Source organism: Equus quagga, chromosome 5, assembly GCF_021613505.1.
Source record: "Equus quagga isolate Etosha38 chromosome 5, UCLA_HA_Equagga_1.0, whole genome shotgun sequence".
NCBI lineage: Eukaryota > Metazoa > Chordata > Mammalia > Perissodactyla > Equidae > Equus > Equus quagga.
The window spans coordinates 119,115,499-119,138,340 of NC_060271.1; the positions used below are offsets into that span (position 1 = coordinate 119,115,499).

At 43.6% G+C, this 22,842-nt stretch overlaps 3 protein-coding genes across 6 annotated transcripts in view; 2 read left to right on the forward strand and 1 right to left on the reverse strand.

Annotated features, from left to right (window-relative positions):
- The window catches only part of ADCY3 (adenylate cyclase 3), an 87,717-nt gene extending 81,939 nt beyond the window's left edge, over nt 1-5,778 (forward strand). For both annotated transcript variants that reach the window (XM_046661465.1, XM_046661466.1), the window contains exons 17-22: nt 375-533; nt 1,068-1,214; nt 2,027-2,146; nt 3,148-3,271; nt 3,972-4,096; nt 4,765-5,778. In XM_046661465.1, the coding sequence (XP_046517421.1) occupies nt 375-533; nt 1,068-1,214; nt 2,027-2,146; nt 3,148-3,271; nt 3,972-4,096; nt 4,765-4,947 (858 nt within the window). In that variant the 3' untranslated portion in view covers nt 4,948-5,778. The remainder of the gene's footprint in view (nt 1-374; nt 534-1,067; nt 1,215-2,026; nt 2,147-3,147; nt 3,272-3,971; nt 4,097-4,764) is intronic.
- On the reverse strand, nt 378-17,835 carry CENPO (centromere protein O). Of its 3 annotated transcripts, none has more exons than XM_046661468.1 (8): nt 17,740-17,835; nt 17,304-17,410; nt 15,835-16,004; nt 10,097-10,214; nt 8,952-9,211; nt 7,884-8,055; nt 6,981-7,147; nt 378-509 (listed from the first exon to the last, which is right to left on the reverse strand). In XM_046661468.1, exons 2-7 carry the CDS (start codon nt 17,347-17,349, stop codon nt 7,011-7,013), a joined length of 903 nt encoding a protein of 300 aa, XP_046517424.1. In that variant the 5' UTR covers nt 17,350-17,410; nt 17,740-17,835; the 3' UTR covers nt 378-509; nt 6,981-7,010. The 3 variants fall into 3 exon arrangements, with proteins under 3 accessions (XP_046517424.1, XP_046517423.1, XP_046517425.1); XM_046661467.1 differs by lacking the exon at nt 378-509 and adding an exon at nt 2,120-2,207; XM_046661469.1 differs by lacking the exon at nt 378-509 and adding an exon at nt 2,120-2,207 and having other exon boundaries at nt 17,304-17,414; nt 17,740-17,816.
- Nucleotides 17,810-20,943, forward strand: PTRHD1 (peptidyl-tRNA hydrolase domain containing 1). The gene is made up of 2 exons (XM_046661470.1): nt 17,810-18,133; nt 20,598-20,943. The coding sequence occupies exons 1-2, from the start codon at nt 17,810-17,812 to the stop codon at nt 20,766-20,768; spliced, it is 495 nt and encodes a 164-aa protein (XP_046517426.1). The 3' UTR covers nt 20,769-20,943.
- The last annotated feature ends 1,899 nt before the right edge of the window (nt 20,944-22,842 follow it).

Sequence of the window (22,842 nt, forward strand, 5' to 3'; positions counted from 1 at the left end):
AAGTACAGCCTTCCTAAGCCACTTGGCCTAATGGAGCCCGCTAGAAATGGGGACTCCTCCCTGGGCTAGGAGATTCCACTGCTGCCACCACCCAAAAGACAGCTGTAGCTAAAATTAGGTCCCACGAGGCCCCCACATCCTGAAGGCCTCTTTGATCTCTGCTATAACCACAGAGGCTGGGATCCTCGCTGCAGCTGTAGGGTGGCCTTTTTTGATTAAGTAGATCTTTCTGGTATTATTTCCTTTTCCATTTAGCCATCTTCCTTCTAGTTTTTCTACGTGGAGCCCCTCCATTTAAGTTCCCATTGTTCATCTTCCCATCAGATGGCCAGCTTAGAGCACACACCTTGCCTTGCCTCTGTCTGTGTCCGTAGGTGGAAAAACTGGCGCGGACACTGTTCTTGTGGAAGATTGAGGTCCATGACCAGAAGGAACGTGTCTATGAGATGCGACGCTGGAACGAGGCCTTGGTCACCAACATGTTGCCTGAGCACGTGGCACGCCATTTCCTGGGGTCCAAGAAGAGAGATGAGGTGAGGGGTGGCCTCATGTCCAGAGTCATTTCATCTGGGTTCCTGCCAGGGAGCCCCTCTGGGCCAGGCCTTTTCACAACATGGCATTAGGGCTCAGGCAGGGCTGGACCCAACCAGCAACTGCAGTATAAGCAAAAGAGGAGGCTTTCACAGGTTTTTGTAAAGGGCACTGCGATATAGACATTTTTCTGTGGGCCACACGTCTCTGTGAGGCCCCATTTCAGAAGACAAGGCCTTGGCTAGAGCCCGCTTATCAACTGTGACCTCAAATAGAATGGTTCTTATGGCTCACCTCCTAACTCTACTCTACCCTCTTTTTCAGAGCTGGGGCTGTTACAGGGACTAGAGAAGCTCTTTTTATTTATTCCAAGTTGTGATAAGCTACTTTCTAATTATTCAAAGTTGGAATAATCTGGGAGATGTTTGTGTCCAAAAAGCTGGTTGCACCTTTCATGGGTGTAGAAGAGAAATTCATCTCTGTAGCACATTAGTCAGCTGGTCAGACTTCGAGCACTGGGCCCTGCCTCTTTTTAGGAGCTGTACAGCCAGTCTTACGATGAGATTGGAGTCATGTTTGCCTCCCTGCCCAACTTTGCTGACTTCTACACAGAGGAGAGCATCAATAATGGTGGCATCGAGTGTCTGCGCTTCCTCAATGAGATCATCTCAGACTTTGACTCTGTGAGTGCCCATCCTGCCCCCCTCCTCCTGCCACAAAGCCAGCTCGTTCCAGATTACATCCCAGGACAGGCTGCAGAACTCAGAGAGAAGTTGGAGAGTTACTCTAGCTGGCTGTTTTTCCATATAAGCCCCTCCCCATAATTAATATATGGGCTTCTGCAGCCATCTGGAAGTGTCAGGTCTGAGGGGTGATGTGGGAGCCTGGGAAATCACGTACAAGTTCGTAGGATAAGGACTGGCCAAAACAAGATCTTAAGCTCCTCTGCTGCCTCCTGTCCTCAAATTCAGTCAGTAAACATTTATTGGGTAACTTGTATAACCAGGAAAAATGCTTTTGCATATGTGCTCAACCACCCTAGGAGATTAGCATTTATATCCCGGTGTTACGATTGTAGAAACTGAGGCTCAGAAAATCAGAAAGTTTGGGGCTGGCCCCGTGGCCGAGTGGTTAAGTTTGTGCGCTCCACCTTCAGCAGCCCAGGGTTTTGCCGGTTCAGATCCTGGGCGCAGACATGGCACCTCTCATCAGGCCACAGTGAGGCAGCGTTCCCACATGCCACAACTAGGAGGACCCATTAACTAAAAATATATACAACTATGTACTGGGGGATTGGGGGAGAAAGAAAAAAAAAGGAAAAAAAAATCAGAAAGTTTGCCCAGGATCATGTAGCAGAATAAATAAAGCTTTTATAGGAACGCATCTCTTGGATGTCTTTTGGAGCTGTCATTAACAGGCAAATCTGTCCTTTATTTGGCTCATTCATCTCCCGTGATTCTGCTGACAGTTCTCTCTTCCTTCATACTGGCCTCAGCTCCTGGACAATCCTAAATTCCGGGTCATCACCAAGATCAAAACCATTGGCAGCACGTATATGGCAGCTTCAGGAGTCACCCCAGATGTCAACACCAACGGCTTTACCAGCTCCAACAAGGTATCTGACCACCTCAATGGCTGGAGGAGAAGGGGCTCTGCAAGAGACAGGCAGCCCACACCTAGCATGTGGGGAATGTGAAGTTACAAGAGTAGCTAACATTAAGTACTGCTGTACAAAGCGGTCACAGACACTGCTAGCACCACGCAATGCAAATTTAAAATCAGGTTTACTGAGAAAGTTTAATGAGCAGAAAGATTAGCACACACACCCACCCACTTGTTCCACAGCTTAGGCCAGGCAGGAGCTTCGTGTAACTGTGGCCATTCCTCCTTAATGCTCTATACATTCGTAAAGGCTGAGGAGCAGGAACCATCTCCACAATTATGTAACAATGAAATGTCAATGTTGGGAAAGTGGTTTTGTTAGAAAAGGGGAATCTTGAGAGCTCACTGGCTGCCATCAGCCTGTTTTTTTTTATTAATTCAGACCCATGGAGCCAGCTCTTTAGCTACCAGGACAGGAAATGAGCTGTGGGGTCCCTGGTCCCAAGGGCTGTTCTTGAAATGTTATCCTATTTGATCTTACAAGTGTCTTATAAGATGAAAGTACTACTGCTATCTCCAGTTTACGGATGAGTTTAAAGAAACATGTCTAAGATGTGTCATCACCCTTAAGTTCTTGCAACCTAGTTGAGTCAAAATGAGGACAACTATCCCAGCTTTAAAGACCAGGCTCAGATGAGGTGGAGATGAGACCTGACTCACGATCCGATACAGGGCAGACAGGAACCGGCTGGGCTGGGTAGGGGTTTTCTTTGCCACTACTATTGCCCAGTTTTTGCCCTGGACCTAAAGGGACAGAGGTGAACTTTGTCACAGTGACAAGTCACAGCTAAAGAGGTCGCTGACTCCTTTGTGAGAAGAAGTAGAGAATAAGACCTTTAACTAGCTGGAGGGAGGGATTCACCTCCAGAATGTTGTTCAGGGAAGGCAGGTGAGCGCTGCTGCCATCATGGCCCAGACTGGCTCCTAATGCTTTCGCTGCTGCTCTCTGCACAGGAGGAAAAGTCGGACAAGGAGCGCTGGCAGCACCTGGCTGATCTGGCTGACTTTGCATTAGCCATGAAGGATACACTTACAAACATCAACAACCAGTCCTTCAACAATTTCATGCTGCGTATAGGTAAGGGTTCAAAGCTTGCTGGCCCCTTGCTCCCTTCTGCAGGGGACTCAGCAAATCAGCAGGAAGGACTCGAGGCCTGGAGAGAACTGAGGCATTCAGGTTGGGGAGAGTCACGCTCACAGAGTTGGAAGGGACCATAAAGATCTTCAAGTCCAGTCTCTTCTAGATGATCAAACTGAAAATGTGACTCAGGAAAGGATGGGCAGCTGCCCCTGGCCCATAGTGCCCACAGTGATATCCTTCCTTCTGAATCTGGCTGCACAGTTTGCTGTCTGCCTTTCCAAGGGATCTTCTACGCCTGCTGAGGGCTTTGCTCGCCCCAGTCCAGCCCGTTAGGTAGGAGTTAATGTCACCTGCTACCCTCTACTGGAAAGAGGTCTCACACCTTCTGGGTGAGGTCACAGGAGACGTGAAGTACCAGGTGTGTGTTAGGAGAAAAACTAGCAACTTCTGTATTGAGTAAATTAATTCATGTATTGGGTGCAGCTGACATTTGCCAAACTGAGTGAAGACAGGATAAACAGGAGACTGGTTTCTGCCCTTTGGTGGCTTAGAGAGACAGCTTAATGAGGAATATGATATGTTATATAATTAGGAGCTTGGTGGTTGGAATCAGGTGGCAAATTCTATGAAAGAGGAGTTGGTGGCTTCTGAGAGATAGTAAGGTTTGGTGTGTGGCTGTCCTGAATTTTATACCCAGGCATGAACAAAGGAGGGGTACTGGCTGGGGTCATTGGAGCCCGGAAACCACACTATGACATCTGGGGCAATACAGTCAACGTAGCCAGCAGGATGGAGTCCACAGGGGTCATGGGCAACATTCAGGTATGTCCAGCAACAGAGCCAAGCGTGTGCTCAGGTCCAGGGAACGGGAACAAAATCGGAACAACACGTTTTGCCACGCACTACTGCTTCCTTTCTGTTGGCCCAGAATTTTAAGTTGGCAGTGCTATGAGATTAAGGCCAAGAGTGGGAAGAGATGCCTCCAAACCTATCCTTAGTAGAAGGGAGAAAATACTTCAACCTCATTTCTCCAGGTCTAAGTTCTGGGTAAGAATATCCTGCCTCTTGGTCTGAACTTTTGATGTATTGTGCCTCCAGCAGCTCCCCCTGAAGCCACCTTGATCTCTTATCAGCTGGGTCTCGAAGGAAAGCTCCACAAAAGGGGCTGAAGGGACAGAGGAGCAGGGAGCAAAAGTTCCCAACAACAGTTCTGCCTCGTAGGTGACCTGTGGCTGTCCTCCCAGGAAGACAGAACACTAAGTCTCTCTTTGGCAGGGGGGAGGGCCCAGGCCAGCCACCCCGTGCTCCACTACTCTCTGCCCCAGATCCACTGTGCATGGAGTGAGGGGCCTGGCCTTGGCAGGTCTGGAGAAGAGGGCTACAGGACTGGGACTGGGACCTGTGGGTAAACTGTGGTAGCGCATCTGCGTGCCCCTAGTCTAGGCTCACTCTCTAACCCCAAACCCTTGTACTCTGTTCTCCCTCTACAGGTGGTGGAAGAAACACAAGCCATCCTTCGAGAGTACGGCTTCCGATTTGTGAGGCGAGGGCCCATCTTTGTGAAAGGGAAGGGGGAGCTGCTGACCTTTTTCTTGAAGGGACGTGACAAGCCAGCTGCCTTCCCTAACGGCTCCTCTGTTACACTGCCCCACCAGGTGGTAGACAACTCCTGAATGGCCTCTAGCCCTACCCCACACTAGTCCAAATGGGAAGGGAGAATTTATTTTTTTGGAATCAAAGAAAGGCCTTGGAAAAGGACAAACACCAAGCTCCAACATTTGCAAACTGTCAAAGTGCACACTCACATAGACTTTAGGGTTAAAAACCTCCTCGAGCCTTCATTTGTTCGTGGGTATGTGAGCTCTGAGGGTGGCCCTGCTCTTCCGCGGTGCGCCTATAGCTTCCCCGGAGAGTAGGGGTCTTAGGCATAGTACCGGAACAATCCTTCCAGAGCCCTAGTTCCCACCAGCCCTTATTCCCCCCGAGAGGCCATGGCCACTGTGAGCAGGGTGTGTTGGCAGTGGGACGCAGCTGCCTCTGCCGCCGGGCTGCGCGCAGGGAGGGCAGCTCTGCTTCTGATAAGGCTTGGCAGGGAGGGACAACCGCTGCGGATGCTCTGCTCTCCAGCTGGAAGCAGTGTTTTTCGTTCTGCAGACCTGGTTGTCTCCACATGGCCTAGGTTAGGTGAAAGGGCCCTTGTCCTAATGCTCCTGATAATCTTGAAAAGTTCTTCTGGAACCCCTGTCACCTTAGTCATGAGAGCAGAAAGTGCAATATTTCCTTTTACCTGGTGGGAGGGAGGGAAAAGGAATTTATTTCTGAAAGGAAAATATATAAACAGATCTTCTACATTTATATTTTTAATTTTCTGTTAAAAAACCACTTTCCGATATTGCCTTGCCTTTTGAGCTCTTGCTACAGTCGCCTTTGCTACTGCTTTAAAAGAATTTACAGGTATTGATAAAGAACAAGACTGTTTTATTAAAAGCTTTATTCAACTTGAATGTGATCATTGTGAAAATTTCGTCACTACCTTATTCCCTCTCACCTGAGACGTGCTAAGTGCTCTGCTCAATCACACCACTGGTAAGGCAAGAGCTTGAACTAAGACATCTCTCTGTTTTTAAAGGCCTTCTTCTAAGTGGTGGTCTGAGCTGGCTTAACCCTTCCCCTGTGCTTCTCCCAGGGTCAGCTGGCACTCTCACACTTGTAGGTTACTTCCTGGTCCTCAGGTCTAGGAATTGACCACTTTAGAGTGAGGCCTGAATGCAAAACTGCGCCTTGTGCAGTAAAGGTAGTAATGACTCCTGTTTGTGATTGGGCAAAGGAGGGACAGGAATTGAAATGGTAGGACCTCACCAGCCAGACACAGATTTTCACATCTGTGCACTGGCCCTACACATACTCCCATAAGCCAAGGAACAAAAAGTGCCAGCAGATGCAAGGCCATGGTTATAAGGATAAATGGTACACTAATCGGACCAGAAGATGGGACAACTGCACAGCCATAACCTAGAGCTTGCAGGAGAGGGAGGAAATGCTGAGGGAGGGTCTGCTTCTCTTTGCAACAACTGAGTCATGAGCAGACTTCGACCGTGATTTTTTATAGGTGACTTAATACGTTCAGCTCTCTACTAAGAAGTTTTCGGAAACACAGAATGCTGATTATGATGTAAGAAAGTATGATGGATAAAATATTCTTTACAAAGCAGTGGCCTAAAATACACTGCTCCAAACCAAAGATTAAATGCACTTCCCTTCTCAACTCTATCATTCATTTCATACTATGAACTTGAGCATTCTAAGAACTTTCTTTTCAAAAGTCTTGGATAGGAGAACGAGGCAGAATTACTTAAAGCTTCCATAAAAGCTAGAATTACTCTTTAGTTGAATGGTACATACACTCTCTCCCACAAAACATCCTTCTATTGCCCCACAAACTATTCTGATTTTCAGCTGAAATATATCATTAAGTCAATGTCTCAAAAGAACAGATCTGGAACGTTTTAACAAGTGACCAGACAGTCATGGAAAATTGTCCCAAAATGCCAATGTCTATAGACTCAAACTTGCCCCTTATCATCCCAGTGAGGTGGGTGTTCGTTCTTACTGCAAGGCCAGTCCCCAAGCAAGGCGTCTGAGCCTTTCAACAGTTTTCAGTTCCCAGGACCTTGCCTGAGACTACGCACAGTACCAGTTTACTCACTTCTGATGTGTTCCCAATGAAAATAATATTCTAGGAGACTAGGCTCATATCCAACATTTCTCCTTTTCTTGCAAATGAAGTAAACACGTGATGTAGGGGCTTCGTACGAAACAGATTTTCTTGGGATGCTCGCTGTTCTTCCCATGAGGTGGATAATGCATCCATCCCTAAAAAAGAAAGATTCTATCAATCTCATTTAGTGCAACTGGGGGAATCAGAACCTGGATCACTGAGATTCTGGACCCATGGGATTTTTGTTTTCTTTTCTGGTCTGGAGCTGAGAGAGGCTGCCTCTTATTGGACCAATGTAATTTTGAGACCAGAAACTTAGAACAGACTCTGCCCAGGGAAATCTAAAACTTATGGTTTGAAATCTGTGGCAGCTTCAAAACTGCTGCCTCCTAAAACATTTTATCCTATTTTTCATTATCGCCCCTGTCGCACTACTATGGTATATTTAACAGAAACAAGGTCACAAAAAGTCTCTCTCAGCCAGCCCTGAAAAATTCCCATTTAGAGAATACCCTCTAGAGAGCGAAGTGTACACTGACTTGTCTTTGTTGTGAAATAAGTCTTTTGGATCTCTCACCACAAGTGACCCAATGACTCAGGCTCATTAGCTGTCTCTTCAAGAGGGGCCTCCAATGAAAACAAATCCTAAGCTGAAAGAACACTGGCAGGGTTTGACAGAGCAGAGGAGGAGGGAAAGCTAGGGTAATTATGTCTACTACGTACAAAGAAGAGAGGAAAAAGTGGTAGAAATAAGGAAAATATTCTTTGTATTTTTCTGTCCATAAACCGAACAACGTGTCTCACGGGGTCCAAATGATGTACTGTCCCTATTTCAATCGGAATAACCCAGAGCATATTACTCTCTCTTCACTGAGGCATCCTTCCTCCTACCTTGATAAGTAATGGTGACATCAGTTGGAAGGGTCCTTGTGAGGTCCTTATACAGCAGTCTAGCACAAAGCGGGAAGGACTGACCCCTCGGCTCCACTTTGTAAGTAAACGACAGCAAGTTGCACAGTGAGTTTCTCTGCAAGGGCCCAGCCAGAAAGGCTGCAAAGTCACTCTGATGGGGGTGGGGATCAAGACAGAGACAAAGTATATGATGATTACAGCTCCAAAAGCACTGAGTAGTTGTCACACTTCAAACATGCCTGCCAAAAATAGGGTCCATTAAATTTCAGAGGAATAAATGAAGGACAGAAAGAGGCCTAACAAAAGGACTAATGACAGAGATTTATAAGATAACTCAGAGTTGGTGGCAGCCTAGAAAGGCCTCCAGGAAGGACTTGGCCAGGAGCCGGGAATGCAGGAAGATGCTACTTCTGTCAACAGTTTCGTCGTTGTCACATATATGGTTAAGATGCTTCACATCTGCATTCACAAAGCAATTTAAGTTTATCTAACTGACAACCAGGAGCTCTAAATGATAGAGGGGGAAATGCTAAGCTTACAAGACGCATTTATTCCTTATTTGCATTCACTTCCTGTCTTTTTTTAAAATCCCAACCCTAGCTTAAACGCAACCCTAAGAAGGTAGGACAGAGTTTAGGCAAAGATTGAGAGTATCCCTCTAATATTTCAGAAACCATTTTTCTGCTTTGCATCTATACCCAAGGCTCAGCAAGGCACTTGGCACATAGTAGGTACTCTATAAATCCCTGTAGAATTAAAAGTACAGCAACTGTTATACTTTGTGAGGAGAAGAAAAGCTCGAGGACCACCATTCAGGAGTGAATATCCCTTAACTAGTATCCATGCTTCAACATCATCCAGAGTTTCAACAGGGGAAGAAAGGAGGGTGGAAAACAGCTTGTATATAAATACAAAACAAGCGTTAGAAGGATGATGGTCAAACTTCTGGCTCAGAGTTATGAAACATTTTAAAATACAAAAGAAAATGTGTCCCTTTTCAGCCTATCCTGGGTTCATACAATGCTCTGTAAGATCCCACACAGATACCTGAAGGCGATCTGCCTGGTACTTCCTCCCAGAGTAAGCATTTAGGTATTCGCAGACAGTGAACAAGAAGTGCTGAATGTTAGTCTCTAAGTATTTTGCAGATAGTTCCTCCAGGGGAATGAAGACTGGAACTGAATGGCGATGGATCCTAAGTGGTTTCTGCATGGTAAGGTCCATGAAATAGGAATCCAGCAGGTTGCCCTCAAAAGCAGTGCTGATGCAAACACAGACTCCTCGGCTGGTCAGTTTCCCGCTGAGCCCTGAGGCACACAAGACAATGTTATTCTTTCAACACATGTCAGGGAAAGGTAGTATCTTATTCATCTGTGCATCCAAGTCACTTCAACACTGCCTAGTACATACAGTATGTGTTCAAATGTTTGTTGAATGAATAAACACCATACTCTTTCTTCTCGTTGACTGTAGCTCACTTTGAGTTTGAGTTGTAAAAACCACAGAAGAATGGTGGAAAAGAAACATCTTAAATATCAAATTACTGAGGAAGAGATTTTGTAATTTTCAATTTACTTTTTTTGTGTGTGGTGAGGAAGATTGTCTCTGAGCTGTGCCAACCTTCCTTTATTTTGTATGTGGGACACTGCCATAGCATGGCTTGATGAGCAATGTGTAGGTCTGCAGCTGGGATCCAAATCTGTGAACCCCAGGCCGCCAAAGCAGAGCACATGAAGTTAACCACTAGGCCACTGGGCCGGCCCCATCTATTCTTTTTTTTGTGAGTGTCTAATAATTTATGAAGTCCCCAGTTCTTCCCACAATCCTCTTGTGAAACAGAAGATGGGGAGACCAAATCCCCATTTTAATGGGGGAACAGAGAGTTGAGGGGTTCAAACGATTTGACCAGTGGCATAAAGCAAGCCAGCAAGAAAGGAAGTTCTACTACAAGGTCTGGCACATGTTTAATAGCTAAAATGAACAGTTCAAACCAGCCAATAACCAGTCGTCCTCTGCACAAAGAGGCCAATCTTGCAGATAGAGATGCCTACAAACAGTATACCAGCTTTGTGTGTATACGTTGAGGAGGCAAAAGCAATGCTCATGAAATAAGTCCAGGACTAACAATACATCTAGCAAACTCACTCGAGAGAGAAGAGAGACAGACTGAAACAGGTCAGAAAAAATTATACCTGTAAAACAATATGCCTGCAAAATAGCTTTCAAGTTTTCCCATTTTCTTTCCAAAACTTCTTGCTCAGTGATCTCCCATGTTTGGTCAGGTTCTACATTGGCAGTAGATGCTTTAACCTGCAAGATATGCAGCAAACTGAACTGGGTAAAAGGACAGAACACGAAGTCCCTGCCCTCAGTTAACAGGAAAAAAGCTAAACGCAGAGTATTTATTATGTAATGAATTAAGAAATGCTACAGTGGCCAGTTAGCGCTATGCATTCACAGTAGAGGAAGAATCTTGTGGGTCACAATGCTAGGAACTGGAAGTAGAACTTGTGCCGGCCCGAAGAACAATTAGGAATTCGATGGGAACGGAGAGTACTGTGAGAGGAGAAAGAAAAGGGTGTGAGGAACATCTAGGAGGAGCACAGGGTGAGTGAAACGGCTGTGAGGAGGCAAGGCTGGGAAGCGTGGGTCAGACTGTGCAGGATGAGAAATACTGACTCTATGACGTACACGTTGAGCTATGGTATCAGACTAACCTTCTCTCTGAGAACTATACGAGCTGGATGAAACACCAAAATTAAATAAGCAAATGTGCAAGCAAACAGAAAATGCTCTGAAAGCACTAGAGAACAACCAAAACAGCCAGACCGAACATGGACGATAAATGCTCTGAGGTCAGCTGGGCTTTCCCTGCGGCTTTTCCCTCAGAGCATTTGCTGATTTCTATCACAAGGCAGAGGGGCCAAACGGAAAGCTGCAGGCTAACCTCTGTAGCAGTTGCACCATGCTGAAAGCAAAAACTGGAGACCAAGGTTACCAAAGCAGCCTTTCTACAGGCCAAGATCACATGGAAAAGGAACCCAACGTTTTGCGTGCAATTTGCCCTCCAGACATTTGCCAATCCTGAAGTGCATATACGTGACTGGGCACCAAGAAACCAAACAGAAAGAAGCTGCTAAAAGTTAAAAAACTAAACAGATTTTGCAAGAAAAAAATTTGGAGCTCAGGGACTGCCAAGGAAGAGGGGCCTTGACAGACCTGTCCCCAAGACATACCAAAACTTCCAATTGAAGACCCTAAAAAAAGGGCAACACCCTATGACAAACCAGAAGTAGACCACCTCAACTGGATTAAGGAGGTATGCCCATATGCTATCTGTCTGGAAAAAAACAAATCTATATTTTTTCATACACAATACCCAAAATTGAATCAAAGAATTTTACCAGGGATATCAGGAAAGAGGAACAGATGACTGAAAACTAAGAGGAAAAAGAAGACAACAGAAATGGATCCAAGGGGATTCAGCTATTTGAATTATCAGGCATAGCCACTAAAATAGATTAAAAGATGGAGAACTCATACCAAAGAGCTGGAATTTATAAAAAAGAATCAGATGGAAATCCTAGAAACCAAAAAACCCTGTAACTAATATTAGGAATACAGCAGGTTAAAAAGCCAACTAGACACATAAGAAAAGATGATAAGTGAAATGGAAAATAGGTATATTTCCACATCCAGATTAAAGAAGCCCAGAGAGAAAAAATAAGATAAGAAAATTAGTAAAGATGTAAGACACAGGTCACAGTAAAAAAAAAAAAAAACCCAAAAACTCCATACATGGGAGCCATGGAAATAGAAGAATGAATGAAGCAGGTGCATTATTTGAAGAGATACTATCCAAGTTTTCCAAAATAAATGAAAAACATAATTAATTTAGGAAGCTCTACAAACACCAAGCAGGATAAAGAAAGAAAACCATTCCTAGCCACATTATGCCATAAATTTGCTAAAACTCAAAGAGAGAATCTTAACAACAGCCAGAGGAAAAAAAAGACATTATATGTAAGCAATAAGCTAACACCTACAGAAACTATGAACCAGAAGACAATGGAACGATATATTTAAAGTATTAAAGAAAATAACTTCTAATCTATAACTCTATTACCTAGCAAAACTATCCTTAAAAAATGAAAAACACAGTGAAATAGTGGTGTTCTCAGACAAACAAAAATAGGGAATTTATTGCCAGCAGCCTTACAATTAAAGAAGTACCAAAAAGAGCTACTTATGTTCAAGGAAAATTAACCCCAGATGAAAACATGGAAACGCAAGAAGTAATAAAGAGCACTGAAAAGGGTAAATATGTGTATAACTCTAAGGAAATAATGACTGTACAAACAACAGAAATGTTTCAGAGGGTTTAAACATATGTAGAATTACATGACCACAGTAACATGAAAGAGTGTGTATGGGAGAGAAAAGTTAAGATGCTAGGAGGTTTCCACAACTAGAAGGACCCACAACTAAGATATACAACTATGTACGGGGCGCGGTTTGGGGAGATAAAGCAGAAAAAAAAAAAAAAGGTTGGAAAAAATTTTTGATCAAGGGGCCAAAATTTAAAAAAAAAAAAAAAAAAAAGATGCTAGGAGGTTTCTGTATTATCCAGAAAGTGGTAAAAGTCGTAATCTGAAGTATACTCCAATAAGAAAAAACATACTTTTTTCTCTAGGATAACCACTAAACGAATGCTGAAAGAATGTATAATTAACAAGCTAATGGAGAAGCAGAATAATAAAAAAATAAAAAGATCAATCCAAAAGGTGGCAAGAGAGGAGAAAAGAGAAAGAAATAACGAGACAGACAGTAAAATAGTAATATGGTAGACTGAAATCCAAACATATCAGTAATCACATTAAAAGTTTATGGACTAACACTCCAACTAAAAGACAAAGACTGTCAGGCTGGATTAAAAATATCTAACTATATGTTACTTATAAGAGGAATACCTTAAATATAACGGCACCCAAAGACTGAAAGTAGAAAGAAAAAATTTACAATGCAAATCCTAACAAAAAGGGTTGTAATTATACTAATATTTGACAAAGTTGACTTTAGGCAAGAATTTTAATTAAAAAGAAATACTTCATAATGATAAACGGTTAACTCAACCAGTAAGATATGATCATTGTAAATTTGTTTGCACCTAATATACAGTAAAAACAGAATGAAAGGGAAACAATGTACAAATCCTCAATCAAAGTGGAAGGATTCAACACATGTATCCCAGTAACTGATAAAACAAACAGACAAGTAAATTAATAAGGATGTAAAACATGTGAAGACCATGATGAACACATTTGCTTTGATATACATCAAATACAGTACCCAACAAAAGGAAAATCTACATTTAATACATATGGAACATTTATCAAAACTGACCACATACTGGGTCATGTTCTCTGGTCACAGTGGAATTAAGCTATAAATCAGTAACTAAAAAATAACAAATCTCCAAATTTTTGGAAATCAAGAAATACACTTCTCAAAATTCATATGGTGAAACCTAATGCCCAAAGTGATGATATTGGGAAATGGCGCCACTGGAAGGTGCTTAGGTCATGGGGCAGCCCTCATGAATGTGAATAGTGTCCTTATAAAAAGAGACCCAAGAGAGCCAGCTTGCCCCTTCTGCCATATGATGTTACAGTGAGAAGATCACCATCCATGAGGAAGAGGGTCCTCATAAGACAGTGAATCTCTGGTGCCATCTTGGACATCCCAGCCTCTAGAACTGTGAGAAACAAATATTTGCTATTAATAAGCCACTCAGTTTATGGTATTTCTGTTACAGCAGCCCCTATGGACTAAGACACTATGCTTAGAGGGAAATTTACAACCTTAAATACATACACAGGAGAAAAGAAAGACTGAAAAGATCAGTAAGTATTCATCTCAAGAAGCTAGAAGAATAGTAATTTAAATCCAGAGAGTAGAAGGAAGGAAACAATGATGAGAAGAAATCAATGAAAAAACAACACAAATGTACAATAGAGAAAATCAACAAAGCCAAAAGTTGGTTCTTTGAAAAGGCTATTAATACAAAACTGATAAAACTTAACAAGATTGATCAAGGAGACAGAAAAGAGTGTGAGAGTGGGCACAAATTACCAAAATTAGAATAAAAACTGAGAAAACACTACTATTTCATTTATTTCTGCTCTAATTTTTTTTTATTTCCCTCCTCCTGCTGACTTTGGGCTTGGTTTGTTCTTCTTTTTCCAGTTCTGTCAGGCGTAGTTTAAGATTGCTTATCTGAGATTTTTTTGTTTGTTGAGATGGGCCTGTATTGCTATGAATTTCTCTCTTAGAACTGCTTTTGCTGCGTCTCATATCCAAAATATGTAAAGAAAACTACAATTTAATAAGAGATAGAACACCCAATAAAATTTTTGCAAAAGCCTTGAAAAGCACACTTCACAATAAAGTGTCCAATACAGATACTTAACATCATTAGTTATTAGGCAAATGCAAATTAATCCACAATGAGATACTCTTACACTCCCATCTGAATGACCAATTTTTAAAACTGACTGTATTAAGTATTGGTAAAGATGAAAAACAATGGAAATCCTATACACTGTTGCTGGGAATGTAAAATTGGTACAATCACTTTCAAAAACTGACGGTATTTACTAAAGCTAATATGCATCCTCTGTGACTCAGCAATTCTACTAGGAATATACCTAATGGAAAAGTATATTTTCACACCAAAAGACAGGGGGGAAAAACGTTCATAGCAGCATTATTCTTAACAGCCTCAAAGTGAAGCAACGCAAATGTCACCAACAGTAGAATAAATAAATTGTGGAATATTCCTAAAATGGAATTACTATACAGCAATAAAAAAGAATGACCATACGTACCAATATGGATGAATCTCACAGACATGACATTCACCAAAAGAAGCCAGACATAAAAGAGTTTATACGTTTTACATTTATATAAAGTTCAAAAACAGGTAAAACCAACGTATGGTGACAGAAACCAGAAGAGTGGTCACCTTGAGGGAAATGACTAGGAGGATACAGGAGGGGACTTCCGGGGCACTGGGAATATTCTATACTGTGATCTGCGTGATACCTACCAGATGCGCTCACTTTGTAAAAGGTTTTTCAGATTCGTGCAATTTATATATTTAAATATATCTTCTACTTTAATAAAAAAGCAAAGGAAGGGAGGGAGGGAGGAAAACAGGGAAGGAAGAAAGAGGGGAAAAGGAAGAGAAGGAGGGAAGGCAAGAAAAAAAAAGGAAGGCTGACCTTATCCATGGGCAGTGAATGGTGACTGAAGGTTTCTGAGCAATGGAATAATGCAGTGTTTTATGAAGCACTTTCTTGGCTGTGCAGGATTCGAGAAGTAGAAATACTAAAAGAGAACCGACTAGCAGACTACTGCAATAATCCTGGCATCCAAATCACCTGACAAATATTTACAACATGTGTGGCTAATACCTGAGCGATGGCAGTGGAGTGGGGGAAGCAGCACAGAGACAATCTAAAGGGAAACTGACAGGTCTTGCTGCCTGGACCTGGGCTACAGAGAAAACTGAAAAGAAGGAAGGGTCAAAGTTTACCATGAGGTTTCAATTCTGGGTAATAGAAAGATGGTGCTAATGACAAAAGCACCAATCACTCAAGTCAGACTGAGCCTGAGGTGACAGGTTCATGCCTGTGAGGGCAGATGAAGAGACTGAGAAGAACCTGCCTGGCCCATCAGGAATGCCTGACGATCATTAGCTGAAATTGATATTAGCTGAGACTCTACACGCTTGATCATTTGAGGGATCAAAGACTGAAATTGATCCTACAAGATCACATGTATACATATTATACAAATTTGCTAATTCTCAAATCAGGTGTGTTCTTGACGCCCCAGGAAAGCCTGCCAACATCACCCTTCTACTCACTCCAGCTTGACGTCGTTTCACTTCTGCCCTCAGCTTATCTCGCAGACGTCTCAGTTTCTGAATCTCGGTAACAAGGGCGGTTTCCTCTGCCTGCACTGTCTGTGGCTCTTCCAATTTTTTACGGGATCTGTGCATTCGAGTCTCTAGTCTTTCCAAGTGAGCTAAAACACCTGCGGAAAGTAAAAAGGGAATTTCACGAGGAGCCAAGGATTTCTAATTCTGGCCACAGGAAGCATTTCAGGGAAGAACAGAGGGTGACCCTTTTTTCAGAACTTTGTGGGCATCTAAACTGTTAGACATTGGCCACAATTTATAAAACCAGAGGAGCTGATAACAGAAATCAACAATCAGCAATCTCTTAGGCAGAACACTGATGTACAAGCAGTCCCTAACCAGGACACTGTCCAAAGAGTGTATTATCCGAATATGGCTAATCTCAGTTATCCACAATAGTGACCCAGAGGAAAACAAGGTCACCACATTCACTGACTCTCTCAGACACTGATTTTAAAAATGTAGAACTGTTTTTTCAAACTGGGTTTTATGCATGTTTTTCCAAAGTGCTAATGCACAACTCTCTGTATTTAGACATCCAAAGAGGCTTGAATAAGAACTCTGAGGCTCTGAAAAGTGTCAGAAGCACAGGACAATAAAGACACACGCTAAGGGGAACTATCCATAAATACTACTGGGTATTAGGAAAACAAGCTCACCCCTGGACAGAAATTCGGAGGCAAGAGACTGACTAAGGACTGATATAGTAAAGGTCACAGTTTCATAATGCTACTCAGCTCTAACAACAAAGCATTTGCTGTACATTTCCTAATTATTAAAATACTTATGCTCGACTCTTTACTTGCAAAGCATATAAAGAATTAAATCAAGCATTCGTTCAATATTTCCTATACATCACGCATGTGCTAAATGCTTTACTTGAAAAGCATTAAAAGAATTACTTATCTAATTTCCACAACAACCACCACAATGCAAATATTCACCTCCATTTTCCAGAGGGAGAAGTTGAGGCAGAGGTGAAATAACTTGCCCAGGGCCACAATGTTTATATATGGCAGAACCAGCACTCAAACCCAGATCTAACCAACACTAAAGTCACTGCCTGGCACTGCTCCTTCCACAGGAGTAATGCCCAAACGGCTCCAAAAAGTCCTGGGAAGAGAAGAAAGAGACCTCACTGGCCAAACTGTAGCTCTGGTATAAACACTGAGCGTACTAGGAATGCAACCTATCGGTTTAGAAAGGAGCAAGAGCCTAGAAATACTTGAAGTAATTTTTCCTTATCCAATGACCTTAGCCGCCTGTCCCTTTATGTCTTCAATGTTGGTGCCTTTTACCGTTCTGCTCCCAAACAGGACAGGTCACACATCAGTAAGAGGAGGAAAGGGCTCTTTCAACGCGGGGGGCATCTCTGGGCAGCAGGAGTAAGGGGGAAAAGGCGACCCTCTGAATACCTCCTTTGGGGTCGCCGTCTGGCCTTAAAGTATCCGCCAGCTCCATGTCCTCCGATTTCCAGGCGCCTTCCTCTGAAGCCGTCCAGGCACCGGTAATAGGGACCTAACTTCCTCGAAGGCAAAAGGAAAATGACAAGAAAGTCACATCTATTCACACACGGTCAAATCTCAATGGCAGGGCGCACACAACGCAGGCACGCACCCGCCGTCCCCGGAGACCCCGAGCGTCGTCGCCAGGACGCCCCTTCCCTGAGCCGCCCGCTCCCCGGGTCCGAGTCGGCGGGGCCACGTCTACCTCCCGGCCCTGCGCGCTCCCGAGCGCACGGCCCCTCTGGGTCAGCCGAGTTTCCTTGCACACGGAAGGAGCTGCAAGAGGCCGTCAGCCTTCCACCCTGGCCGCGGTCCCGGCCGTGCCCGGGTCTTACCTCCCCCTTACCTCTTCTCCTCTTGCTCACTCAGGCCACGGACGAGAGTTCCCGCCGTCCTCTCCTTCAAAATCAGCCTCTATGTCCCAGCGTGCTTTGCGCTCCCACCGTACAAAAACATGGCAGCGCTCAGGGCCCCTCCCTGGTCCCGGCATGCACCGGGGAGTAGGCCCGATCTTTCTGTTGGGCAGGAACATGGCGGCCTCCGGCGCAGAGCCACAGATCCTGGTACAATACTTGGTGTTACGAAAGGATCTATCGCAGACTCCGTTTTCCTGGCCGGCGGGCGCATTGGTGGCACAGGCCTGTCACGCAGCCACCGCGGCCTTGCACATTCACCGCGACCACCCGCACACGGTTGCCTACCTCCGGGAGCTGGGGCGCATGCGCAAGGTGGTCCTCGAGGTGAGGCACTCGGCGGAGCGGGAGGGGCGCTGAGGCCGTTGAGGCCGGAAGTGGGTGTGGTCTTGAGTTTGAGGGTTTAACCTCGGGGAATGGGTGCGGCTTTAGTGGAGAGGAGTCTAATGTCTAAACTTTGGAAAGGGTTCTGATCTCGAGCTATTGCCCAGGGAGCCTTCCCTTGGCTGGGCGCGACCTGACTGTGTGAACAGTGGGCGTTCGGTCCCTTATTAACGCTTCCCGCACCCCTGCGCTCTCACCTGCGCCCCTGTGAGGGCGGAGGCGGGTGGAGCGAGACCCACCTTTGAGTGTGCACCGGCCCGGCCTCTTGATGCCGCGCGGAGATGTACAGTCCCCTTCCCTCCCGCAACACCGATCCAGAGGCATAAGGACGCGGGCTCCTCACTGCGAGTGAAGTCAAACTGAAGCGCTTCCCTGGGAATGACGCCAAGTTATGTGAAAATAAATGCGAACCCTAGTACGTGTAAGTTGAACCTAGCATAAGAAATATCAGCCCCCAGGGGTGTAAAAATAGCGATGAGGATCTTTTTGGAAATGGCCAAATAGATCTTATCCTTACTCTTTGTCAATTCTGCTGCTGGAAATGTATCCTAAAAAGATAATCAGATGCACCGGAAGAGCATTGTACAAGGATATTCATAGGAGCCCTTTATAATAGTAAAAAATGTGGAAATTACTCAATTTACAGTACTAGGGATTGGCTAAATTAATTTATGCCCTTATAATGGATTATAATGAAGCTAGCATAAATCATGTTTTTGGAGCATATCTAGTTGGCATGGAAGAGTGCTCATAAGGTGATGCTAATTGAACTATATTCTACGTACAAAATGATCCAGATTTTGAAAGGAAAAACTAAATAAATATATCCAAATATTAAGTAGTGGGTGGTGAGATTTTGGTTATTTCCTAATGCTTCTCTCTTCTCTTTAGTTTTCTACATTAAGCACATATTTTATAATGAGAAAAAATTGCTTTATTTTAATAAATAAACCAGAACCCTGTGGTGGAGGGGGGCGGGTAATCCCTTCATGGCTAGCTGGCAAAAACACATTATGTTTCAAGAGAAAAATTGTTGTTGGGTAGTGAAACATCAAACTAACCTCTAGGAAAATGTCCTGAGAACCTATAAGCAGGCAGAAAAGAAGCAGATAGCTTTTTGTTTAGATTCTTTTTGTAGGACAAAGGGCTCCCGTGGTTCCGACATCCCCCACTCCCTTGCTTTCAGGCAGATAATATATTTACCCCTTTTCTCAGATGAGACATCTGAAGCCCACAGAAATTAAGTGTCTCCTCTGAGTTTAAAAGACATCTTCTGATTCCTGGTTGTTAGCCATGACTCAAGAAAGGGACTTAGGAGTCACCATTGATTAAATTAAGGTGCTGTTGTAGCCATGAAGACCAATAAAATATTAGACAATGCCAAGATTAACTTCATTATTGGGTGCTTACTGTGTGGCAGGCACAGGTCTGAGCCTAATTTCAGTGAATCCTCACTACTTCTAGGAAGCATCATCATCCCTGTTTTACGAAGGGGAAACAAAGGCCCACCTAGGTCATGTAATCATCAAAGGTCGCCCAGTCGGTAAGTGGTAGAGCAAGGGTTTGGACTCACTCACTCATTGTGCTATGCTGCTGCCTGGTGCTGAAGAAGGCAGGAGGGGAAGTCAGTGAGTTCTTCAGCATGGCTCTGCGCAAGGACTCAATAGATTAAGAGTGGTAATCCCAGCATCCTCTAATTTGATAAGATGAACCTCTAGTTATCTTAGTGACTTCTGCCTTCATAGGCAAAAATATACCTTAGGCAACATAACATACTAATTATCTTTATCTTCTGAGTGATAGCTTTAATACTTCCTCTAATGGGATTCCTCATGGGCGATAAGGATGATGAGAAACAGTTTCAGAAGGATGTTAGAGAATAGTTTGCCCTCCTTTGAGTTAACAAGTGGGAACTATCCCAGCAGAAGGAAAATCCATCTAGGTTTGTGCAGAGTAGGGTGGGAGGGGAGGAGGGAGGTGGAGGTGATGTGATTTTAGAAATCCTTTCAGTAGTCAACTCATAAAGTAAGAGCTGGGCAGAGGATTACGGACGGCTGTTTGGGCACCAGCCCTAAAAGAGCTAAAAAATGCAGAGAGCATAATTACTGAGAGTGCATTCCCTCAGCATCTCAAGAGGAAAGAGAAAAATCTCCATTTTATAACCAGGAATATTAAGCCTCTCCCCGCTCCCACCTGCAGGCACCTTATCCAAAGTCCTTCAGAGAGTGAATGGCAAATGGAGCCATGAAGCTGTTGCTTCTAGACACATGCTCTACAGCTCCTTCTTTGGTAGAGCTGTCCCTTCGCTTTCAGTTAAGAGGAACACCCCTATACTGTTTTTTTCTTTGCCTTCTGATACTTCCTAAATGGGCGGTTCAGTCTGTGTTCTATGTTCCGTTCCTTGTAGGCCCCAGATGAGACCACCCTAAAGTTACTGGCTGAGACCCTGCAACAGAAGAACATTGACCACATGCTGTGGTTGGAACAGCCAGAGAATATCGCCACTTGCGTTGCGCTCCGTCCCTACCCCAAGGAAGAAGTGAACCAGTATTTGAAGAAGTTCCGGTTGTTCAAATGACTGATGTTATCAATTGCGTTGATATATTTGAGTATCAGCTGGATCCAGAAATTGCATGCTGGCCATCCCTAAGCATCATGTATTCCTTTCAATGGCAACACGCTCTTCCCTTTAAATTATGGCAGTTCCTTGAGGGTCAAACACATGTTCATATTAAAGTTGTCATTAATAAGTACCTCCTCTTATTTTTAATTATTAATAAGTTCAGATGGGGAAGTAGGTGAGCAGCAATATCATCTATGGGTCGTTGCTCAAATAGAAGATTTGGTTTGACTCCTAAACAGGGGTCAAGGAAACACCCTTCCTTTTTTGTTAGGAATAATGGAGTTCTTCCAATCACCCAGGTTAAAACTTTGCCTTTGAATTCCTTATTTCTTATTCACATCCAGATATCGTATTCATTAAATTTAAAACATCAACTTTAAGATACACCATTATTTTATGTGTTGTTCAGAAAGAAGAAATGCTGCCAATTAAGACATGCAATTAATTGTAAGATGTATTTCAATTTCAAAGATGTTAAAATATATCTTTCTTAGGTTTGATGAAATTTATCAAGTATGCCATCTATTTTCTCACTGTATCAGGCTCTCGTTTTGCTCGTCAGTGTCCCATTGGTCTGCTCACCTCTAGTGTCTCCTGGTTACAATGCAGCCAGTGTTCTGCCACCAGGTTTGTATAGCGTCATTGAGTGCCCTGTGCAGCACAGGCTCTAAGTTCCCATAGAGTAGAGTCAGAACCCCGCAGCTTAGCCTTCAGGCCCTCCGCATCATGTTTCCTAACTATCTTTTTAGGTGAATCTTCTATCTGCTTATCCAAATTTGATGTTTCAACAAAGACATTCCATTTGCTGCCCTCCAGTCTCTGGCTTGTAATTGAATGTTAGTACTCTCCCCTCCCTTTCCTTTCTCTGACTTTACTTAAACTATTTCTGGCTTGAGTGGTATCACCTTCACAAAGTCTTACCCAGCCAGAAATGATAAATGTTCTCTGAATGTCTATAACACTCTGTACAATGTTTATAATATTTCTATAAACATTTGGAGACATCTACTGAAACTGCTTAGACATCTGTAAAGCAAAGTCATAATTTGTTCAACAGATATCTGTTGCATGTCTACTATGGCAGGCTATATAAGAGCAGAGGATATAAAGATGAGTAAAACAGTTCTTGCTTTCAGGTAACTAAGAATCTAGTAAAAAGACAGATATATAAATAATTAATACAGAGAGAAGTGTACACAGTAATATAGGTATGCTTCCCCACACACACCCTGTAGATACCAAGACTACTGAGATACTATATACGAAGATTTTCCTTTGTAAGAGATGGTCACTTGAAACTAGGAGAGTGGGTAGGGTCTCCCAGGGAGAATTGGTAGACTGCTGAGAGCAGAACCAACCCCAGAAGGCTAAGTGAAGGCATAGAGTTTCAAGGAGGAGAGAGCAATCAAGTGCAGCATAGAATTTCAGTAAATAAGAACTGAAAACATTTAGTAATTGGAAACATATTGATTAATTTGGTGAAAGCAGTTTAAATAGCATGTGAGGGGCTGGCCCAGTGGCACAGCAGTTAAGTTCACAAGTTCCGCTTCAGTGGCCCAGGGTTTGCTTGTCTGGATCCCGGGTGCAAACCTATGCACCACTTCGCAAGCCATGCTGTGGTAGGCATCCCACGTATAAAGTAGAGGAAGATGGGCACAGATGTTAGCTCAGGGCCAGTCTTCCTCAGCAAAAAAGAGGAGGATTGGCAGCAGATATTAGCTGAGAGCTAATCTTCCTTTTAAAAAAAAATAAATGAGTTTAAAAAATAAATAGCATGTGAGGGTGGGAATCATTTGGAGTCTATTGAGACAAGAATGGGAGGGGAGGTAGGAGATAGAGACTATTCTTTCAAGAAGCTTGAATGGGAGGAGAGAAGATAGCAATTGAATAGAGGCTGAAAAGGTGAATGCTGGTCCCATAGGGAGAATTTTCTTGGATGCTTGAGCAAGTTGATGGGTGAGGAGAAGGTGGGTAGGCAGAACAGAGTTTGAAGTTCCTAAGTAGAATAACTGGTGAAAGAAATCCAGAA